At 34.7% G+C, this 21,111-nt stretch overlaps 1 protein-coding gene across 3 annotated transcripts in view; it reads left to right on the forward strand.

The window, feature by feature from the left end:
• Positions 1–21,111, forward strand: part of Smurf2 (SMAD specific E3 ubiquitin protein ligase 2) — a 109,082-nt gene that overhangs the window by 84,548 nt on the left and 3,423 nt on the right. For all 3 annotated transcript variants that reach the window (XM_046427736.2, XM_058573715.1, XM_058573714.1), the window contains 8 exons: positions 5,674–5,869; positions 7,277–7,380; positions 9,970–10,084; positions 12,025–12,203; positions 13,378–13,515; positions 16,322–16,442; positions 19,289–19,490; positions 20,719–20,794. In XM_046427736.2, coding sequence (XP_046283692.1) covers positions 5,674–5,869; positions 7,277–7,380; positions 9,970–10,084; positions 12,025–12,203; positions 13,378–13,515; positions 16,322–16,442; positions 19,289–19,490; positions 20,719–20,794 — 1,131 coding nt within the window. The remainder of the gene's footprint in view (positions 1–5,673; positions 5,870–7,276; positions 7,381–9,969; positions 10,085–12,024; positions 12,204–13,377; positions 13,516–16,321; positions 16,443–19,288; positions 19,491–20,718; positions 20,795–21,111) is intronic.

Below are 21,111 nucleotides of genomic sequence, written 5' to 3' on the forward strand. Positions count from 1 at the left end.
CTCACTTCCTAAATGCTGAAACAGGCACACACACACAAACAAAACCTAATTAAAAATCAAAATCATCTAAAAATATTTATGAAAGTTATATAACAATAAAATATGTACTAGAAATATGTACTAGGCCTAGGTGCAGTGGCACATGCCTGTAATCCCAGCAACTTGGGAGGCTGAGGCAGGAGGAATCACAAGTTCAAAGCTAGCCTCAGCCTTTTAACTAAGCTGTAAGCAATTTAGTGAGACCCTGTCTCAAAATTAAAAAAAAAAAAAAGGCCTAGGGATGTGCCTCAGCGATTAAGTACCACTGGGTTTAATCCCTGGTATTAAAAAAAAAAAAAGTCTGGGTTAAAGGAATTTTGAATCTAAATCTTTGATCTGTCAAATATATTGTTCTCTTACTTCGTAGTCTTATTGTTTTCTGTCTGAAATTTTTTCTTTTTTCCAAAAAATCTTATTGGAGTATTGCTATTGCTATTAGGCTAATTATGAATTGGTGAAAGTAGTTTAACCTTTAGTCTGAATTGTAGGAGAAGCTATGATATATGGATTTTATTGTGATATAACTTTCATAAATATTTTTAGATGATTTTGATTTTTAATTAGGTTTTGTTTGTGTGTGTGTGCCTATTTCAACATTTAGGAAGTGAGAACTGATTGCAGTCAATCATAGAAAGGGTACTTATCTGAGCTAGAAAATAATGTAGTGGAGCAAGTTATGTTTTAGAGAGGACTCTCCTATTCAAACTAAGAAGAACTAATAATTAAATTTTTGAAAGGAAGTGATAAGAAAAGTTACCTCTTAGAAATATGTACTAGGCCTATTATATATAAAATGTTTATGAGAATATTATTTAAGTCCTTTTTTATATAGTACTTTAATCTCTCCTCCTTAACTCTCAAGCCCCTCCTGAAATACTATTGGTGTTATTTTTTTTTTATATTATGAAGATTATGCAGTACCTGTGAGGCCTCAGCACATACTCTGTCAGTGATGGTACAGTGTTGATAAACTATTGCAAAATGTTGTCATTGGGATTCAGTAAATAACTTGGCTAAGGACATATTCTTCTAAGAAATAATTTAAAATCTGTTTTTTTTTTTAATAATTTTCCTGCTTTAAGCAAACTTTATAGATTTTTTTAACCCAGTAACTATATCGTTACAGTTCTGATGATTAACATTCACTCTCCATAGTGTGCTCTGAGCACTGTGTCATCCTTATTGTAACTCTATGTTGTCTCCCTCTCACCAATGAGAAAAATGGAGTCTCAGTTACATAAGTTGTCTAGAGATATATAAAAAGCGTGAGAGCTGGGATTTGAATTCAACCAGTTTGACTGTAGAGAGGTATTTTTTTCTCTTCCTGTTTTTATTTTTTTTTAATAGTTGTAGATGGATACAATACCTTTATTTTATTTATTTATCTTTATGTGGTGCTGAGGATCGAATCCAGGGCCTCACATGTGCTAGGCAAGTGCTCTACCACTGAGCTACAACCCCAGCCCCCCTGTTTTTATTCTTTTAACAGTAATTATTTCCTTTCCTTTGATTGGCATTGCAGGAAGTTATTACTATAAAGGAAGCTTTTCACTTTTTCTTTTTAAAGATCACTATGGGCAAGGACTTTACAATTTGAGTCTTCTTTGCATGTCAGGTTCACTTATTTTAAGAAAATTGTTTGATTTCCTAATTAAGTCACTAGGCATTGTTAGACATCTTGAAGGATAGAGGATTGACACCTGCAGTGTTTCTTTCCTAGCACATACATTAGTCTTTACATAACTGCCTTTTGCATCCTAGTACAGTTGAAGAGACAGACTGCTTTATTGGGTAGTTGTATTTTTCTTTTCCCTGTGTGTATGAGAAATAATAGCTTCTGATGGCTGAATCTGAGATTATTTACTGTTTCAGTTTTAAGCCTTTTCTATTTGCAGGTCTTCAGACAGTCTTTCACACAAGGCTTTGTGAATGAGCTTGCTGTCTCTGGAAGCTGGGCGCGGTGGTGCATGCCTGTAATCCCAGCGGCTCGGGAGGCTGAGGCAGGAGGATCAAGAGTTCAAAGCCAGCCTCAGCAATAGCGAGGCACTAAGCAACTCAGTGAGACCCTGTCTCTAAATACAAAATAAGGCTGGAGATGTGGCTCAGTTGTTGAGTGCCCCTGAGTTCAATCCCCAGTACCAAAAAAAAAAAAAAGACCCCAGTTTAACATATTTAACATGTTATATACCCAAGAAACTATCATCACATGAAACTGAACATATCCATCCTTGAAAAGTTTCCTCATGCCCATTTGTAATTTCTTTTCCTCTCCCTCCCTATGCTGCTTTCACCTTGTATTAGTTTCCCAGGGTTACTGCAACAAAACACCGCAAATTGGGTGAACAAAGAAATTCATTCCCTCACAGTTCTGGAGGGAAGTCCAGACTGGGGGAGTCAGCTGGGTTGGTTCCTTCTGGAAGATCTGAGGGAATCTGTTCCATGCCCCCTTCTAGCTTCTGGTGGTTTCTGGAAACATTGGTGTTCCTTGGCTTGTAGACATTTCACTGATGTTTGCCTTCAGTCATCTTATAGGTTTCTTTTCTTTGTATCTACATCCAAATTTCCCCTCTCTTATAAGGATGCTAGTTGGATTTAGGACCAACCCAATGCTTTGTTATCTTGTCTTAACTTGATTATATCTGCAAAACCCCTATTTCCAAATAAGGTCACAAATAAGGTCTGAAGAGTTGAGACTTCAGCATGTTTTGAGAGGGGACAACCCACAACACTACCTTTTGGATATTAGATAAATCGAATCTTAACAGTATATTTGTTTGATTTCTTTTCTTTTACCCAAAATAATTTTGGGCTTCATCTCTCTTACATATATAGTTCATTTCTTTTTAGTGTTACAATGGAATATTATCTGCATTGTTTCCAGTGTTTGGCTATAAAAGATAAAGGTCTTTATGTACCTGTTTTTGTATGAATATATGCTTTCATTTCTCTTGGGTAGAAAAGTACCTACGAGTAGAAAGGCTAAATCATATGGTAGATTTATGTATAATTTTCAAAGAAAGTGCCTGATCGCTTTTCAAAGTATTGTTCCATTTTACATTCCCACCAGCAATGCATGAGGTGTTGCTCTGTATCCTTACTAACTCTTGGTATGATTATGTTTTAGACATTCTAATTGGTATGTAGTGGTATCTCATTCTGGTTTTAGTGTGCATCTCTGTAATGACAAATGATGTTGAGCATCTTTCAAGTGTTTCTTTGCCATCCATGTATCTCCTTTGGGGAAATCTTTGTCTTCTACTCCCTCATTTGAGCTGTTTAGTTTATTTTTTTTAAGATATTTTTAGTTGTAGACGGACACAATACCTTTATTTTGTTTATTTTACCTCTAAGCTTCAGAAGTTCCCCGTACGGGCCACCACACAGCTTGTAGATTCAAACAGCAACTCTTTATTCCCGAACTCACACCAGCCATCTACAATCACGTTCTGGGGAAATCCACGTTCTCTGCCCAAATCCACCTCCACTGGGCTTCTGTCTCCCAAAAAATACTGTCTGAATCCCGTGAGAACTCAAGGGGAACTCAGGCAGCAGGATACGCCCTATTCCCAGCAGGAATAATCTTAAACCTGGAACGCCCTAAACTGGGAATGCCCTAAACCCGATTATCCTAAACCGGGAACACCCTAATCCGCCCTGGTCCTTGAGCAAGGTCACCTACATGCAATGTCACTGCAACATGGGGTACGCTGGCAAGGAAATTGTCATACCTACTTGGCTAATGGCTCCCAGCAATTTTAGTTTTATGTGGTACTGGGGATCAAACCCAGGGCCTCATACATGCTAGGCAAGTATTCTACCACTGAGCTTACAACCCTAGCCCCCTTGAGCTGTTTAGTTTTTATTATTGAATTTTTGAGAGTTCTTAGATATTTACACGTCATATATATGCTTTCCAAAGATTTTCTTCTCGTCTATGATTCGTCTTTTCATTTTCTTGTTGGTGCATTTTTAAAAGCAGAAATTTTCTTTAAAATTTTTTAGTTTAATTTATTCACTTGTTCTTGTGTTATCTAAGAAATCATAGCCTAACACAGGTTATAAATATATTTTCCTCTGTTTACAAGTTTTAAGGTTTTAGATTTTACACTGAGGTCGATGATCCATTTTGAGTTAGTTTTTGTATCTAGTATGAAATATACCCAAGTTTTCCCCAACCCATCCTGTAGTACTGGGACTTAAACCCAGGGCCTCACATACACCAAACAGTTCTTTACCACTGGGCCATGTCCCTAGTTCCCCAAGTTAATTTTTTAAAAATAGGGTTATATAATTTTTATGGAATACTTTAAAAAATATTTTGTTTTAGTCGTAGTTGGACACAATACCTATATTTTATTTTATGTGGTGCTGAGAATCAAACCCAGCGCCCCCGCACAAGCTAGATAAGCGCTCTACTGCTGAGCCACAACTCCAGCCCGAGGGAATACTTTTTATAACATTGAGTGTGTGTGTGTATGTGTGTGTGTGTGTATGTGTAATAACACCTTTATTATTATGTTTAGAAGAACAGTTAATACTGATATTTTCAAAAATGCTGTTTGTATGGTTATGTTTTAGACATGAAATTTGGCCTGGTGTGAGAATCACTATATGTAAAGTAAATTAGGATGACCTGCTAACAAATTGAGTTATTTTCATGTATTTTATCATCACTACCATTACTCTTTCCTTTAGGTTAAGAGAGATTATTTTCTTATCTATTGCATGTAAAATTAATTTTAAACTCCATCTTTGTCACTCGGTGTCTGCATAAATATCAGTAATAAATTATAACTTTATTTTCTGACAAACTTTTGGAATTAACTACTTCATTATATTATAGAGTTCTTTTTTAAAAATCTCAAGTGCAACTTAGAATATTTTATGTCAGGAGAATAAAAACATATGTAGGTAAAGTGTCTCTTAAAATTATTATTATTATTATTATGTACTTGGAACATTATTTCCATGTTGTGGTATTATATGTGTAGTTAGACGTCACTTCAGCCCAACAGTGAATTTTCTTAGTGTCTCTGAAATTTATTTATATTTATTTTACCACATATACATACAGAGAAATAGTCATTTTTATAAAGTACTTAGACTTGTTTGTAAAGTGCTTATTTCTCTGTGGCAATAACTTAAACATGATCTCCCAAATTGTTGTAGTATAGATTATAACAGATAAAGGAAGAAGAGTTTCTCCCACGCTGCCAATTTAAACTTTTGTTTGGGTCTTCCAGAAAGACAGACTCATAAGACATAAAGACAGACAGATAGCAAGCAGTGGTGGCATCTGCCTGAATTTTAAAATGGATGATGGAAAAATGTAGAGGAAAATGGAAATGGTATTTGAAAAATTTGTTCCCAGCAGCAGTATAAAGCTTTGTGGATAAAACTTCATTATCTAATTCTATCAGTTCATGTGGATGATAAGAAACAAACTTTGGAACTGGTTTATTGTTGCCCGCCTCCCCCCCAAAAAAAATTAGGCTGACCATATGTCCTAATAAGGCTTGGCAAATGATACAGCTAGACTTGATTTACAGTCTGATGGTATTTGATATTTTAAATGTATAATAGCATTCTTTTTAATTTAAAATACTTTCATAATAACATTTCTGTTACTTCCAGTCGGCAGAACCAGTTGAAAGACCAACAGCAACAGCAAGTGGTTTCATTATGCCCTGATGAGACAGAGTGTCTGACAGTGCCAAGGTACAAGCGAGACCTGGTTCAGAAACTGAAAGTCTTGCGGCAAGAACTTTCCCAACAACAGCCTCAGGCTGGCCACTGCCGCATTGAGGTTTCCAGGGAAGAGATTTTTGAGGTAAACTTGGAAATCTTTTTTTCTTTTTTTTTTTTTGACAAGTCTTATTTTAAAACAGAGGAAAATTAAATTTAGTGTTTTATTCTCCCTTTTTGAAGAATACTTTTTTGGGATTCATATCCCTCTCAAATGGAAGCATTCTCATTTATATTTTTTAATTGTGGGAAGTAAAGGCAGTAATATTGGAGATACTCAGTATGTGATATAGGCATTAAATGGAATGAAGAGTGCCACATATTCCCCTTGGTTCAATTTGGTCTCTGCATTGCAAATTCTTATTTATTAGTGAATTCTATTTTTCTTAATTAATTCAATTTTTTTTTTTTTTTTGGAACTGAGAATTGAACCCAGGAACACTTATACACTGAGTCCCATCTTCAGACCCTTTTTGTATTTTATTAGATACAGGTTCTCACTAAGTTGCTGAGGCTGGCTTTGAACTCGTGATCCTCCTGCTTCAGCTTCCTGAGCAGCTGGGATTACAGGCATGCACCACCACACCTGACCTGTTAGTGAATTTTATTTATTTATTTTTAATTTTTTTTGTAGTTGTAGATGGACAGAATGCCTTTATTTTGTTTCTTTATTTTTATGTGGTGCTGAAGATTGAACCGAGTGCCTCATGCATGCTAGGCAAGTGCTCTCCCACTGAGCTACAGCCCCAGCCCATGTTAGTATAGATTATAACAGATAAAGGCCCCAAGTATTATCTATCCCTTGCTTTCTGATTCTTCTGAAAGTGAAGGGACTCTAATTAAAAAATAATTATTTTGTCTGATTACTGTTGGACTACTTCTTTAATTTATTGAAAATCTTTCTGTTATATACTTTTATCCTTGGATTATGGTCCTAATGCCAGCTTCAAAATTCTTGTCATAATACGTGGTAGAGGCCAAAGGTAGGGGTTTTCCATAGAGGATTCTTGTACAAAAGACATTTGGAATCTGTTAACCCTTTTCCTAAATTAGGATGCACTTTTTACTTTCAGAGCAGTTCTGACCTTGTTTGTAGTCTACTATTCATATTTTAAAATGATATAAGGCTGTCTATGTAATGAAGACCACTTTATGATTGCTTATTTTCTTTTGGAACTTTGTTTTTCTTACACTTACTTTACTGGTGCCTGTAATCTAAGATTAGTTCAACCAACTTTTAAAAAAATCTGCTCTTCTACCAAATTCTCTTTTGATTGTGAGTGGAAACATTACTAGTACCTAGTAGGGTTTTCATACAATATTTATCCATTTTGTTTTTCAAAATGCTGTGCGTTTTAAAATATTTGGAATTTATTCATTGATTTAATGGACAAATTTCACTTTATTTAAATTGTGTTTTGTGAGTGAGATGGGAGGGAGAGTTTAATAGGTTAAAAACACCTAATAATAATATATATATATATTTTTTCAGGAGTCATATCGACAGGTCATGAAAATGAGACCAAAAGATCTCTGGAAGAGATTAATGATAAAATTTCGTGGAGAAGAAGGCCTTGATTATGGAGGGGTTGCCAGGTAAAGACTTTCTTGTCAGTTAATGATATGTAGATCTTTATACTTACAAATTTAAGACACTTCCTGTGATATAGCTTTGTCATGGAGATTTATTTTCTAGTATTATATTCCCTAATGTTTGCAAAACAGGGAAAATTCTGTAGATACATTCATGAGGATAGGACAGTGAGACTTTTTCTGAAAATAGCTGCAACCCTTCATGGACTGTTGGTAGGACTAGCTGGCCCTGTGTTTTCATCATTTCTCTTTCTTAGCATTTATTATTTCCTCTGCTTTTCATTGTCAGGAATAATCTTGAGACTTTAATGATGTATTACCTAAATTACTGTTTCCTTTTTCTTCCATTGCCAGTTTTTTTTTACCTTGCTAAATAATTGTGTGTATGGCAGGTCTAATGATGGTCCTTGGAATGTTTCAGTACAGAAGTTATAATGTTTCTGTTGCATTCATAATTACACATTTAATTACCATTTGATTTATTTCTGATGGCATATATATACTATTAGAATTTTTTTCCACATGTGAAAATTCACTTTATGTATATGTAGGAGAAACAATATATCTCTGAATAGAAATGTTGAAAGGACTATCGAAATAATTCTGTTTCCTTATTCTAAAGCCAACTTACATTTAATAGTGCTTCCACTAAGTCCTATAGCTGTTATTTAATATCACTTGTGTTCATTTGTAGACTTATCTTCATTCTGTCACCTATGGCAAATGGTTAATTTCTTTTAATATTTTTAAAAAATGTTCTCTTGCACATCATATTTAGGACTTAGTAGTTCTTGTGGAATTACGATTTACTCATAAATAGAATTCATATGTTTGTAGGAAAACAATATATGCTAATGGTATCTATGTGTATAGAAATAGTAGTCTTTTATAAAAATCCTTTCTTAACCTTATATACTGTCAAGATTTTGGCAAAATAAATGGGATTAGCAGTGAATGGCTTTTTCTGAACTTTATTCTGTAGTAGAACACCCAAATAGTTAAGTTCTTCTCTTATACATATTCTAAAAACTTGGGCAAAAAAACAAAAATTGGGATTTTCTTTGACAAAAACACACAGATTCACATGCAAGGTATATCAGTGAGTATTGTGTTGTTGGGATGCTGCATATGTGGAGACTTCACTTCTTTTTTATCTATGGTAATTTTTCAAGTGTTATATCATGATAGTAATTTGATTTAGACTATCACATTATTGAATTTTGAAATTTTTTCCTTTAATTGGGAATTCTACCCCATTTGCTAAAAATGTATCATTTTAAGCTACTTAATCCATAATGTCAAAACACACCATTTTAAATAATTTTCTGTAACTCAGGAATAAGAATTGGGATTAGAACTGTCTCTCTGAAGTTCTAGACTAGTGATTTTATTTCATTTCTACCAAGATGAGTGACACAATACGTATTCATTTATTCTTTGAAAACTATCAAGGATTTATTAAGTTTGGGACAGTAGTACTATTTATTGTGAAGTTTTTGAAAACGTTGATGTAGTACACTGGAAATGAAGAAGTAGTGTGAATCATAACCAGAGAATGCAGACTGGTCCTTGTATTCACACCTATGCCAAGTGCCTTAGAATTTCTGATTTCTTATATTCTTATCATGGTATGCTTTAGGCTGCATTCAATAAAATATAATGAAATCGATGATGAATTTTTCTTACTAAAACAATATCATCAACAAAACACCCCACTGTCCAAAAGTAAAAGTAAATGAATGTTGTATATCCATATAAACTTGTATAAACCTGCCACAATGGGAGTGAATTAGGATAGTCTACATGACATGGATGCTTTGAAATAAAGCCATGTTTTCCCCTTCATTTTGTATTTATCATGGATTACAAATTTACTTAGCATTTAAAGTAGCAGACTATGGGGCTGTAGCATTTCATGAGTAGCTGAACTGCTAGGTAATGTGTTTATATTCTCTGATGCTAAAATGTATTAAAATTGCCCAAAATTACCTGTGTAACTCTACATCATGTACAACCAGACAAATGAGAAGTTATACTTCATTTATGTATGATGTGTCAAAATCCATTCTACTGTCATGTATAACTAATTAGAACAAATTTTAAAAATGTAAAAAAAAATTAATTTAAAAAAATTGCCCCAAATTGAGTGAGCAGAGACTTAAGTATAACTACAGTTAGTACTTTGTTTTCTTTTTTTCTGGGTACGGGGATTGAACTCAGGAGCACTCAACCACTGAGCCACTTCCCCAGCCCTATTTTGTATTTTATTTAGAGACAGGGTCTCACTGAGTAGCTTAGTGCCTTGCTTTTTCTGGGGCTGGCTTTGAACTCAGGATCCTCCTGCCTTAAGCTGTGTTTACACTCTCTGATGTAATAAAATGTAATAAAATTGCCCAAAATTACCTGTGTAACTCTACATCATATACAACCAGACAAATGAGAAACATTTATGTATGAGGTTTACAGGCGTGTGCCACTACACCTGGCTGTTTTCCTTTCTTAATTAAAGAAAAATATTTGCTAAAATGTTGAATGGTATATCAATAAACATTATCGATTAACAAAAAATTTTTGTCATATCTTGTTTTCTAGGGAATGGTTGTATCTCCTGTCACATGAAATGTTGAATCCATACTATGGCCTCTTCCAGTACTCAAGAGATGACATCTATACATTGCAGATCAACCCTGATTCTGCAGTGAATCCGGTATGATTTATAGTTGTAATGATGTGAATTGGGACCTATAGTGCTTGTTTATCTCTAAATATCAAGTGAAGTTTATTACATTGATTGATTGATTGTGGTACTAGGGATTGAACCCAAGTGTACTCTACCACTGAGCTACCTCCTCATTCCTTTTTATTCTTTTTAATTTTTAACAGCATCTCACTGAATTTCTGAGATTGGCCCAGAATTTAGGATCCTTCTGTCTCAGCCTCATGAGTAGTTGGGATTAAAGGCATAAGTTTCCATGCCTGACTCAATATAGTTTATTATAATAGAAATTACTTGTTCACGTCCTAGTCATGCTCTTTGACTCAGTAATTCTTCTAGAAAATTTTCTCAGGTGAATGATTATGGATATATGCAACAATTTAAGCACAGGGCTGTTTATTCTTTATAATAGCCCTAGTTGAAAACAATAGTTATCCATAAGATTGGTGAAGATGTGGGGAAAAAGGTATACTCAATACATTGCTGGTGGGACTGCAAATTGGTGCAGCCACTATGGAAAGCAGTGTGAAGATTCCTTCAAAAACTTGGAATGGAACCACCATTTGATTGTTTTCCCACTCCTTGGTATATACCCAAAGGACTTAAAATCAGCTACAGTGATGCAGATACATCATTGTTTACAGCAGCTGTATTCACAATAGCTAAGCTATGGAACCAACCTAGGTACCCTTCAGAAGATGAATGGATATAGAAAGTGTGGTGTATATATACACAATGGAATATTACTCAACCATAAAAAAATGACTTTATGACTTTTGCTGGTAAATGGTTGGATCTGAAGACTATCATGCTAAGTGAAATAAGCCAGTTCCCAAAAACCAAATGTTGAATATTTTGTCTGATATAAGGATGCTAACACACAGTGGGGGTGGGGGGAGAATAGAAGTTCATTGGATTAGACAAAGGGGATTGAAGAGAAGGGAGGGTAGATAGGAATAGGAAAGACAATAGAATGGATCGGACATAACTTTCCTATGTCCGTATATGAGTACATGACCAGTGAAACTCCATATCATGTACAGTCACAAGAATGGGATCCTAATTAGAATAAGTTATACTCCATGTATGTATAATGTGTCAAAATACAGTCTACTGTCATGTATATCTAAGAAGAACAAAAAAAGAAAAACAAAACAGTTATCCATAAGAAGGAAGATTGGTTAAATTATGACATAAAGCAGAATAATAGAAATGGTTAAGAACACAGATTCTGGGATTGGAAGACATGGAATCATATCCTACTCTCATCATTTACTTAGTTGTGATATGGGTGAGCTCATTAACTTAAGCCTCAATTTTTTAATTACTAAAAATAATAAGTATGGTTCATGTCTCAGAGAAGAGTGTGAGAGTTAAGTGGGACCTTGTACATTGCGAACTTAGTATAGAGCTACACTTTTTTTTAATATACTTTTTAGTTGTTGATGGACTTTATTTATGGTGCTGAGAATCTAACCCAGTGCCTCACACATGTTAGTGCCTCACACAAGTGCTCTACCACTGAGCCATAACCCCAGCTAGTGCTATACTTTTTAAACCCTATTATACATTATTATGAACTTAGGAAGAGAACCTATCTACAAGCAATTAAGTAAAGCTGCAGTGGGACTATAATTTGGACTGATTTCTAAAAGAGAAATTTTACAAAGTACCTTTACCGTCTGAGAGAGGCATCAACTGTAACACGTTATTTTATAGTGATGTATAAAAGCTTGAATGTGCCCTACAGAAACATTCCTGAGTTTTATTGAGCTTTGATGTGACAATCTGTTCCATTTAAATAGTCACGGAGTACAAATTTGATATTTATCAAAAAATCTTAATGCCTACTTAAATATTTACTTTTTATTTAAAAACTTCTTTGATAGTTTCTAGCTTGAGTATTTATATAAACTTTTTTTCAATTTCAGGAACATTTATCATATTTCCACTTCGTTGGACGAATAATGGGAATGGCTGTGTTTCATGGACATTATATTGATGGTGGTTTTACATTGCCTTTTTATAAACAGTTGCTTGGAAAGTCAATTACTTTGGATGACATGGAGTTAGTTGATCCAGATCTTCATAACAGTTTGGTGTGGATACTGTAGGTGGAATCTTATATCTGTTTATTATAGCTAGAATATGAGCTTTAAAAAAGAATCATTTCAAAACTATTTATTTTAAAACTTAAAAAAATATGTGCTGAAAACATATTAAATGTAGTTACATGAGTAATAGGCCCACATAAGACTTTCCCCCTTTCTGCTGCTTTCCTATACATTTCAAATTCCTTAAAGTTAGCAGGTGTTATTACTTTAAAAGGGAAGAAATTCTAGTACAGATTGAGTATCCTTTATCCAGAATGTTTGGAACTGGCATTGCTTTCAGATTTTGGATTTGTTTTAGATTTTGAAATATTTGTCTATACTTAAGATATTTTTGTGGTGGTGGGGGGAACCTAAGTCTGAATACAAAATTCATTTATGTTTTTGGTATACCTTATCTACATTGCCTACAAGTAATTTTATACTTATTTTTTAGTGTGCCTATGTTTTTACTTTGACCCCTCCCATGAGGTCAGGTGTGGAATTTTACACTTGGGGCATCATGTTGGCACTGAAAATGTTTTGGATTTTGGAACTTATGGGATTTAGGATTTTTAAATTAGGGATACTCAATTTATATATTCTGTACTATTTACGTATACAGTACTATGTGTAATGATTTCCTCAATGTGGTAAAGTTCTGTTCCTGTTTTGCATGTGGTAGAATAGCGAATTTCTGAATCCATTGCTTTTTAATGAAGTGCTGATTGTTGGAATCATAAATAAGAATCATAAATAAGAACTAATTCTATTTAGGTTAATAAATAATTTAGGAAGATATGCTGGTAGTACTTACTTTTATGAAATGTACAGATTACTTTCTCTGGATTACTCAGGTCAGTGAAGGAGGTTCCCAGATTCCCTAAGGCCTTTTATCTGAATGTCAAAATATAACTGAACTTTTCTTACATTGTGGTCCTAGCAAAGTTCAGCTTTGATCGAGGTTATTTCTCATTACTAAGGAAGTGAAATGTTACTTGTATTTATATTAAAGCTTTTTTACTTTTTGCCCAAGAAAAGTATGTGGTAGTATAAAAAGTAGAAGATGAATCTGACCTTATGTTTATCATGTCATAAAACTATCTTAGTTTTATCTGTCTCACCAGTTAATAAACCTATAGGATTGATGTTTTAGGTTTCCCAGTTATGTATCTTTTTCTGTTTCCTGTCCAGTGAAAATGATATTACAGGTGTTTTGGACCATACTTTCTGTGTTGAACATAACGCATATGGTGAAATTATTCAGCATGAACTCAAACCAAATGGCAAGAGTATCCCTGTTAATGAAGAAAATAAAAAAGAATATGTCAGGTAAACATTTATCTGTTCTCAAGATTGAGAATTTTTGTAATGTTCTAGAATGTCAGTATGGACAAACATTAAGTAGTTTTATTCCTATAAAATATGCTTTCATAGAATTTAGTGACTTAGAAACAGTCACTGTTGTTTTTCACAATTCCAGGGGTTAGTAATTTGGGCGAAGAATAATAGGGATGGCACATTGCTGTTCCACAAATAGTCAGCTGGACTAAAGTGCCAAGGTGGCCTCTTCATTCTTACAAGTGAGAACTCAGCTAGGATGGCTCAAATGGCTGTGGGCTGGCAGGAACAACTCTCATCTGAGGGCATTGTCTGGGGCCTCATTGCCACTAGGCTCCTTGGTACTCCCTTTATAGCATCAAAGATCTCTCTCTCTCTTCCAGCAAAACAGTCAGATTTCTTGGGGGTGGCTGGCTTTCCAGAGCACAAAAGCAGAAGCTTCCAGATCTTTTTAAAAACTAGCATGGCACTGTCAACATGACGTCTGCTGTATTGTTTTGGTTGAAGTGAGTCACAGGCCAGCCCAGGTTCATTGGGGAGGAGGGGCTGCACATAGGTGGGAATGCCAGAGACTGGGAGCATCAAAGCAATGTGTAGTATAGCTATTTCAGGGAACTTTGTGTTGTATTCCTAGCACTTTGCCTATTTATAAATGAGTACCTAGTGAGTTTGAGGGAGAAATATAAGAAAATGTTCTTTATGTTTTATAAAATACAAATTGAGGAATTTTGAAATTGGTTTAATACTTACTATGGTAACTAAAGTCTTCTAAATATAAAACTGGATCAGATTTAGGAGTTTGAGCTTCATATGTACACAGAAACATGAATACTATTGCTATTTTGTATATATTATTATCCCCAAATCATTTTTTTTTGGACACAATACCTTTATATGTGGTGCTGAGGATTGAACCCAGGGCCTTGCATGTGCTAGGTGAGCGCGCTACCACTGAGCCACAACCCCAGCCCCTATCCCCAAATCTTATTAGCTAAAATATTCCTTCTTTCAAAATGAGACCTCTCAGTTTCATACACTGTTGGTGGGATTTTGGGAAAGCAGTTTGATACAGCTACCAAAGGAAACTTGCATATGCCCTTTCACTGGAAGTTCTGTTTTTGGGACTCTTCTACAGAAACACACATCTAATTAACAAAATATGAATAAGGATATTCAGTTAAAGAATGCTTATAGAAAAATTAACTACCAAAATGTTTTTAGAGTAAAATGATTATACATTCAGTACAATATTATGTGGATGTTTAAGAAGAGAGATTGTATAAGCTATAAGATTTAAGAAGCAAGTTCTAGAAGAATTACCTAGGGACAAAATTGTTTTGTTGTTTTTTTTAATTATATGGCTGTATAATTATTTGGTTCTATACCAAATATAGTATTTGCTAGAGGGAGGGAGCAGAGGTGGGGGCCTGAAAATAGGGAGGGTAAAGAGGGCAGAAGAATGGACTTTCAGGTTTCACTTGGTCTCCATGGTTAATGTTTGATTTTTCTTTATATTGGTGATTGCTCTGTTACATTTCTGATAAAAACTGTAAGAATGGCTGGGAATTTCTCTCATCCTGCTGCATTGTCAGTCTAGGATCCAGTGTGTCCTCAGTTTTTAGATTTACTGTCTCCAGGGCTTATGTGTTTATCAACACAATAATAAATCCTATGCAACTGTAGGAGTGAGATAAACAAGGACAAGAGTTACATGGTTTTGCTGCCCCTTTAAACCAACAAACAGATCCTCCAGACAATATAATATTAAGTAATTATTTATTAATTAGAGAAATAGTCATCCAAGTTTTGAAAAGGAAATGTTGATAACAAATTTGACAGAAAAGTAGTCCTGATGTGTTAGATTGAGAGGTTTCCTGGGTAGACAGGTAAATGAAAGCAATTTATTTTTAAATGACAAACTCCAGTCAGAGCACAAGTTATACAGTTGATGTATAGTTTAGTGCTTTGGGGGGGGGGGAGGGGGTAAAGTGACATCTTCCAGAGTTTTTACAGCTTCCAGTGAACAATGAATATTTATTCAGAAAGTGCTGTTGGCTTTAGTTTCTTCTCATTTTGGATATGAAGATTCCCTACCTCCTTTTCCCCAATAGTCCTGCCCTAGATATAAACAGAAGACCCAGCAACACATTCTGATAACATTTTCAAATACAGCCAGAAAAAATGGTCATCTTTTGAGTCAGTGGGCTATTTTTTTCTGGTTTGTTGGAATGTGTGGTATAAGAAAGAAATTTTATCAAGTTTGTTTGTGTATGCTTGCTGGAGATTGAACTCAGGGCCACGTGCATGTTAAGAAGCACGTGCTGTACCACAGGTCTATACCCTCAGCCAATAGGAGTTGAACCTCAGACTATCTGAGCTCTAGTAGACTTCTAGTTTACTAGTAGTTTCTCTGATTTGAAGAATTGCTTCATTGATATTGCTTTTATTTGTGGAAGTTTACATTTTATCAAGATTGAACTGCCTCACAGCTTGGGATCCATTTATCCCCATTAGTTTGAGGTTTTTTAAAAAAAAACTTTAGAAAAAATTCTTTTTTTAAAAAATTATTTTCTAACTGTTGATGGATCTTTTTATTTATTTGTATGTGGTGCTGAGAATCGAACCCAGTGTCTCACACGCTAGGCAAGCGCTCTGCCACTGAACCACAACCTCAGCCCTAGAATAAATTCTTGATGCTAGATGTTTATAAAGTACAGTGTTGCTGAAGAAGTGATTCACATTAATTACCAAATCTAAATATATCTGATCATACAAAACCCCTGCCTGATGTTTATAGGCTCTATGTGAACTGGAGATTTTTACGAGGCATTGAGGCTCAGTTCCTGGCTCTGCAGAAAGGGTTTAATGAAGTGATTCCCCAGCACCTGCTGAAGACATTTGATGAGAAAGAGTTAGAGGTCAGTACATCCATGTTATGACATCATCTAGCGTGATAAGATTAGCAGTTATTTTGTTTCTTAGTTTTTAGAGGTAAGTTGTGTTTCTAATGCTTTGAAAGTGTATTTTTTATTTTTTTAATTTTTTTTATTAGTTACACATGACAGTACAATGATCTTGACAGTTCATACATTTGAATCAAATGGGGTATAATTTCTCATTTTTCTGATTGTACAGGTTGTAGAATCACATTGTCAATACAGTCACCTATATACATATAACAATAATAATGTCTGTTTTATTCTGCTGCCCTTCCTATCCCCCCTTCCCCTCCCCTCCCTCCCATCACTTCTCTCTACCCAATCTAATGTGATACACTTCCCCCGCCCACAACATCATACATGTATTCTGTATAACGATGAGGGTCTCCTTCCATCTTCCGTGCAATTCCCCTTCTCCCTTCTTTTCCCTCCCACCTCTCTTCCCTATTTAGTGGTAATCTTCTTCTCATGCTCTTCCTCCCTGCTTTGAAAGTTTTATGGTTCAGTGCTTTGAGAATTCTTATTCACCGGAAGTCTTTTATGCTTGGAATATCTTTGAGTAAGCTTACATTATGAACATTTTTTTCTTTTTCTCCTGTTTTGGTATTGGGAATTGAACCCAGAGGTACTTTACCACTGAGCCACAATCCCTATCACTTATTCTTTTTTTTTTTTTTAATATTTATTTTTCAGTTTTAAGTGGACACAATATCTTTATTTTATATTTATGTGGTGCTAAGGATCGAACTTAGCTTGCTAGGCGAGCACTCTACCCCTCAGCCACAACCCCAGCCTTCCCAGCACTTCTTATTTTTTATTTTGACACAGGGTCTTACAAATTTCCTTAAGGCATTGCTAAATTGCTGAGACTAGCCTTGAATTTGAGATTTTCCTGCCTCAACCTCCTGGGATTATAGGCATGCACCATTATGCCTGGCACAATGTGAACATTCTTAATTTCCTTTTGTCCTTTCTTCTCTTAAACAGACTTCATGTCTTATGTGTATATTCTTCCAATTTTTTTTTCCGTTCCATGATTTAGTGGTTATCGATTTAACTAAATAAAGCCTTGTCAATTATCATATTGAACTTTATTTGGATAAAGGTCTAAGCTCAGTTGGATTTGTACTAAACTTTGCTAGAAAACATTTAGTAGACAGATCATTAGAGGAAATAAATAAAACACTTAGGAAAACTGTACAGTATCTAATCACCTTTAGACCTTTAGAAACATTCATATACCAACAGTAGCTATACTCAACAGTTAAAAGTTTGTTTCTGATTAAAGCTAGTCTTTTTAGCACCTCAGATCTGGTTAAAGATGGTTAACATCTTTTAATAGTCACCTTTAATGATTAACATCTTTAATAGGTTAAAGTTTAACAATCTGGTTAAAGTTATAATAAACATCTTTAACAAACACATCTGAAGTTTCTTCTGAACTACTTTGAAAAATTAATGAGGTTTTATTCTGCCAAAAATTCCAAATTTATTTAGTGATTAGGGATAGCATAAATATTTGAAGTCTACAACTATCTTAAAACATGTATTCATTAATATCAGTGTCCTAACTAAATGTGCTGTTTGCAAATAAATCTAAAAAGGTTCGTTTGTCTTAGTGCTATCTCCATTCCTTCTGCAACTTATTATTCATAGTAATATGGCCAGAAGGAGGTAATCAGGAAGGGGAGAGACACATAGCAGCAGAAGGGGCACTAAAGTTGAGATACAGGACCTTTTCATCTGTTTATGAAACAAATGAGTTTTCTTTAGAGGAATGGAAATTAGAAAGCAAAGAATTTAGAAGGTGTCTTTTGTGTTCTGAATGCATCCATAATCCTTTTAGGGTAACCTTTTCCCAGTGACTTAGATTCAGTAATCTTTTAGAAGCCTATACAAACTTCGTTGGAGATCTTGTTCAGTAGGGGTGGGATTTACTTATAGTTTCAACTACTAATGAAATTGTTTAAACTTTTTAGAGTTACACTGGATTAATAGGATTAATTATAATCTAGGATACACAAGTTACATTGTGTTTTATATTATATACTTTCATAATTCACCATTATAAACATGTTAGATTAATAAGATGAGTTAGTCTTGGACCCTAAAGAGATGTATTAGTAGTGCTCAAATGATTTTGATATAGTTCATCTCTACTAACCCTGCATTAGGATGCTAAGCAGAGTTTTATATCAATGTGTTCATATATTTCATATTTTAATATAATTTTAAGATTATTAAGCAAGTTGTGTCAATCACTTATTCAAGACAACATTTCATGAGTTGCTGTGTACTGTGAGTCACTTTCATGGAATGTGGTGGTGTAGATGTAACTGTCATTTTACAGCAGAGGAAACTGTTGGCTGATGGAATTGAAATGCCCCAAATCACAAAGCTAATAGTGTTGAAACTAATAGAATGTGATGTGGGTCTGTGGAAGGCACAAATAAACTTTATGTGTCTCAATTTCTGTCCTTTTTTAAAAAAATGCAATTCTGTTATAAAACTGTGGAATTTTCACAATTCTTTTGTCTTGTTGAGTCCATCACAGTGGTGATTTTCAGATCCTGGGGAGGGAATCTACAGTGAGTAGATACCTCTGTTTGTTTTTAAAATATAGATCCTGTCACCCAGATGCAAAGAATTAGAACCTCTGAGCATAGGACTTGGTGTATATATTTTGGAATGTTTTATCATGTGCACCTTTGATTAAGAGGCACCAAATGAGAACTAACACCACAAATCTTTAAGTTTTATTTTGAAGAATTTTTGATGTGGCTTTGGTTTCTAGTGGCTCATCTACTTCTGCAATATTTTAACAGCTCATTATTTGTGGACTTGGAAAAATAGATGTCAATGACTGGAAGGTAAACACCCGGTTAAAACACTGTACACCAGACAGCAATGTCGTTAAGTGGTTCTGGAAAGCTGTGGAGTTTTTTGATGAAGAGCGACGAGCACGATTGCTTCAGTTTGTGACAGGATCATCTAGAGTGCCTCTGCAGGGCTTCAAAGCACTACAAGGTAAAAAGAGGGAGAGACTGGCACAGCTTCTCTAAGCTTCTTGTAAGCTTGTGGAGGTGGGGATGGCAATATTTAGTTTGTACAGATATTTTACAAACCATGTGCTTATAAACAGATTCTCTTTTCACTCTGTTTCTTATCTGTAATACATACCATGAAATCTTCTTCTCCTTCCTTCTTTTGTTGCCCTCCTAAGAGCCTTTTCTGCCGGGTTCTCTGTGATTGTAGTGAGTGCTGCATGCTAGACTGGACTATTCATGGTGATGCTCTGTCTTTTGTTTTCTGGTTGCTTGCTTATACTTCTGTTGCACATTCCTGTAGTGGAAGTTGTTCATTTCATGTTCACATTTCAACCTTGCAAAATATTTACCTCCCTGCATGCCTCTCCCCTCTACTCTTTCTTTTAATAGAAACAGGCAGTTTGGGTCATGGAAGACATCTGTTTGGTCAGAGCACTTCAATTATTGCATGGCCTCAGACCATTGATGTATAACAATATTCCAGTTTTTTAAGAAATTTTTTCTGAGGAATAAGCTGTTTAATTTTGGATGAGTTGGTAATATTGCTAATGACTGTGGTACTTCACTGTGCTTTCCTTACCTCTTAAGCTCTTCATTTTAAAAGCTGCTGCTACTGGTGATGAGGGAGGATATACAAAGCAAGACTGGTACATAATGTCAGTGCCATGCACAGTGCATACCTTGAAATTCCACAGGCAAAGTTGTGTCCTTTGAGTTGTGTTCATTTTCCCTGTTTGGAGAACTCAAAATTGTATTCCTTCTCCATATATTTATATGGGGCATCTGTGTTAAAATTGTATATGATAAACTACTAATCTGCTCTTAGCCCATTTTGAGTCATGAAATCTAAATTTGCATTAGGTTGTCATTTTTAAAAAAAAATTGTGCATATGTATTTTATCTTGAATTTACCCAGTTACTTTTTTTCTCTCATTCTTTAGAATATTGATCTATAAAAGAAGTTTGACAAAAGGATTCAATTCAGCACTTTTTCCAAAAATGAAATGCTAGCATATTAAGGTGAACAGCCTTACCCAAACCAACTTTAAAAACCCACATTCTTTTTCTGCTGCCCCCGAGGTAGCATGTGTGGATTTATAGCATTCTCCTATCCCTACATCCTGTGGCTTATGTACCAGTTTTAATCTAAGATTTTAGAGATGGAGACATATACCCATGGTGATTTGACCCATTTTTTTCCTTTGCAGGTGCCGCAGGCCCACGCCTCTTTACCATCCACCAGATCGATGCCTGTACTAACAACCTGCCAAAAGCCCATACCTGGTATATTATTTTTGTAACTTTCCTCCCTGTCCCGTGTAGGTGTGTGTTTGTTCCTAACAGATTTGATTTTTCATTTATTGTTTTTACCAGTAAATTGACACTTAAACGGAATGATAAATAACTCAAATTAAGTAATTTAAAAGAATATTATTCAGAAGTTGGTAATCTTTAAAGTATAGATTACTAATCCCAAATTAGTAATCTATACTTTAAAGAAATACAGCCTTTTAACATTCTGTATGACATAAAGATTGACATGGTTGTATTAGTAGTACACATTTAGTATATAGATCGTTTAAATGAACTCTATAATATCT

Source organism: Marmota monax, unplaced genomic scaffold, assembly GCF_021218885.2.
Source record: "Marmota monax isolate L192 unplaced genomic scaffold, Marmota_monax_Labrador192_F-V1.1 WCK01_AAM20220418_F8-fsc00285, whole genome shotgun sequence".
Lineage (NCBI taxonomy): Eukaryota > Metazoa > Chordata > Mammalia > Rodentia > Sciuridae > Marmota > Marmota monax.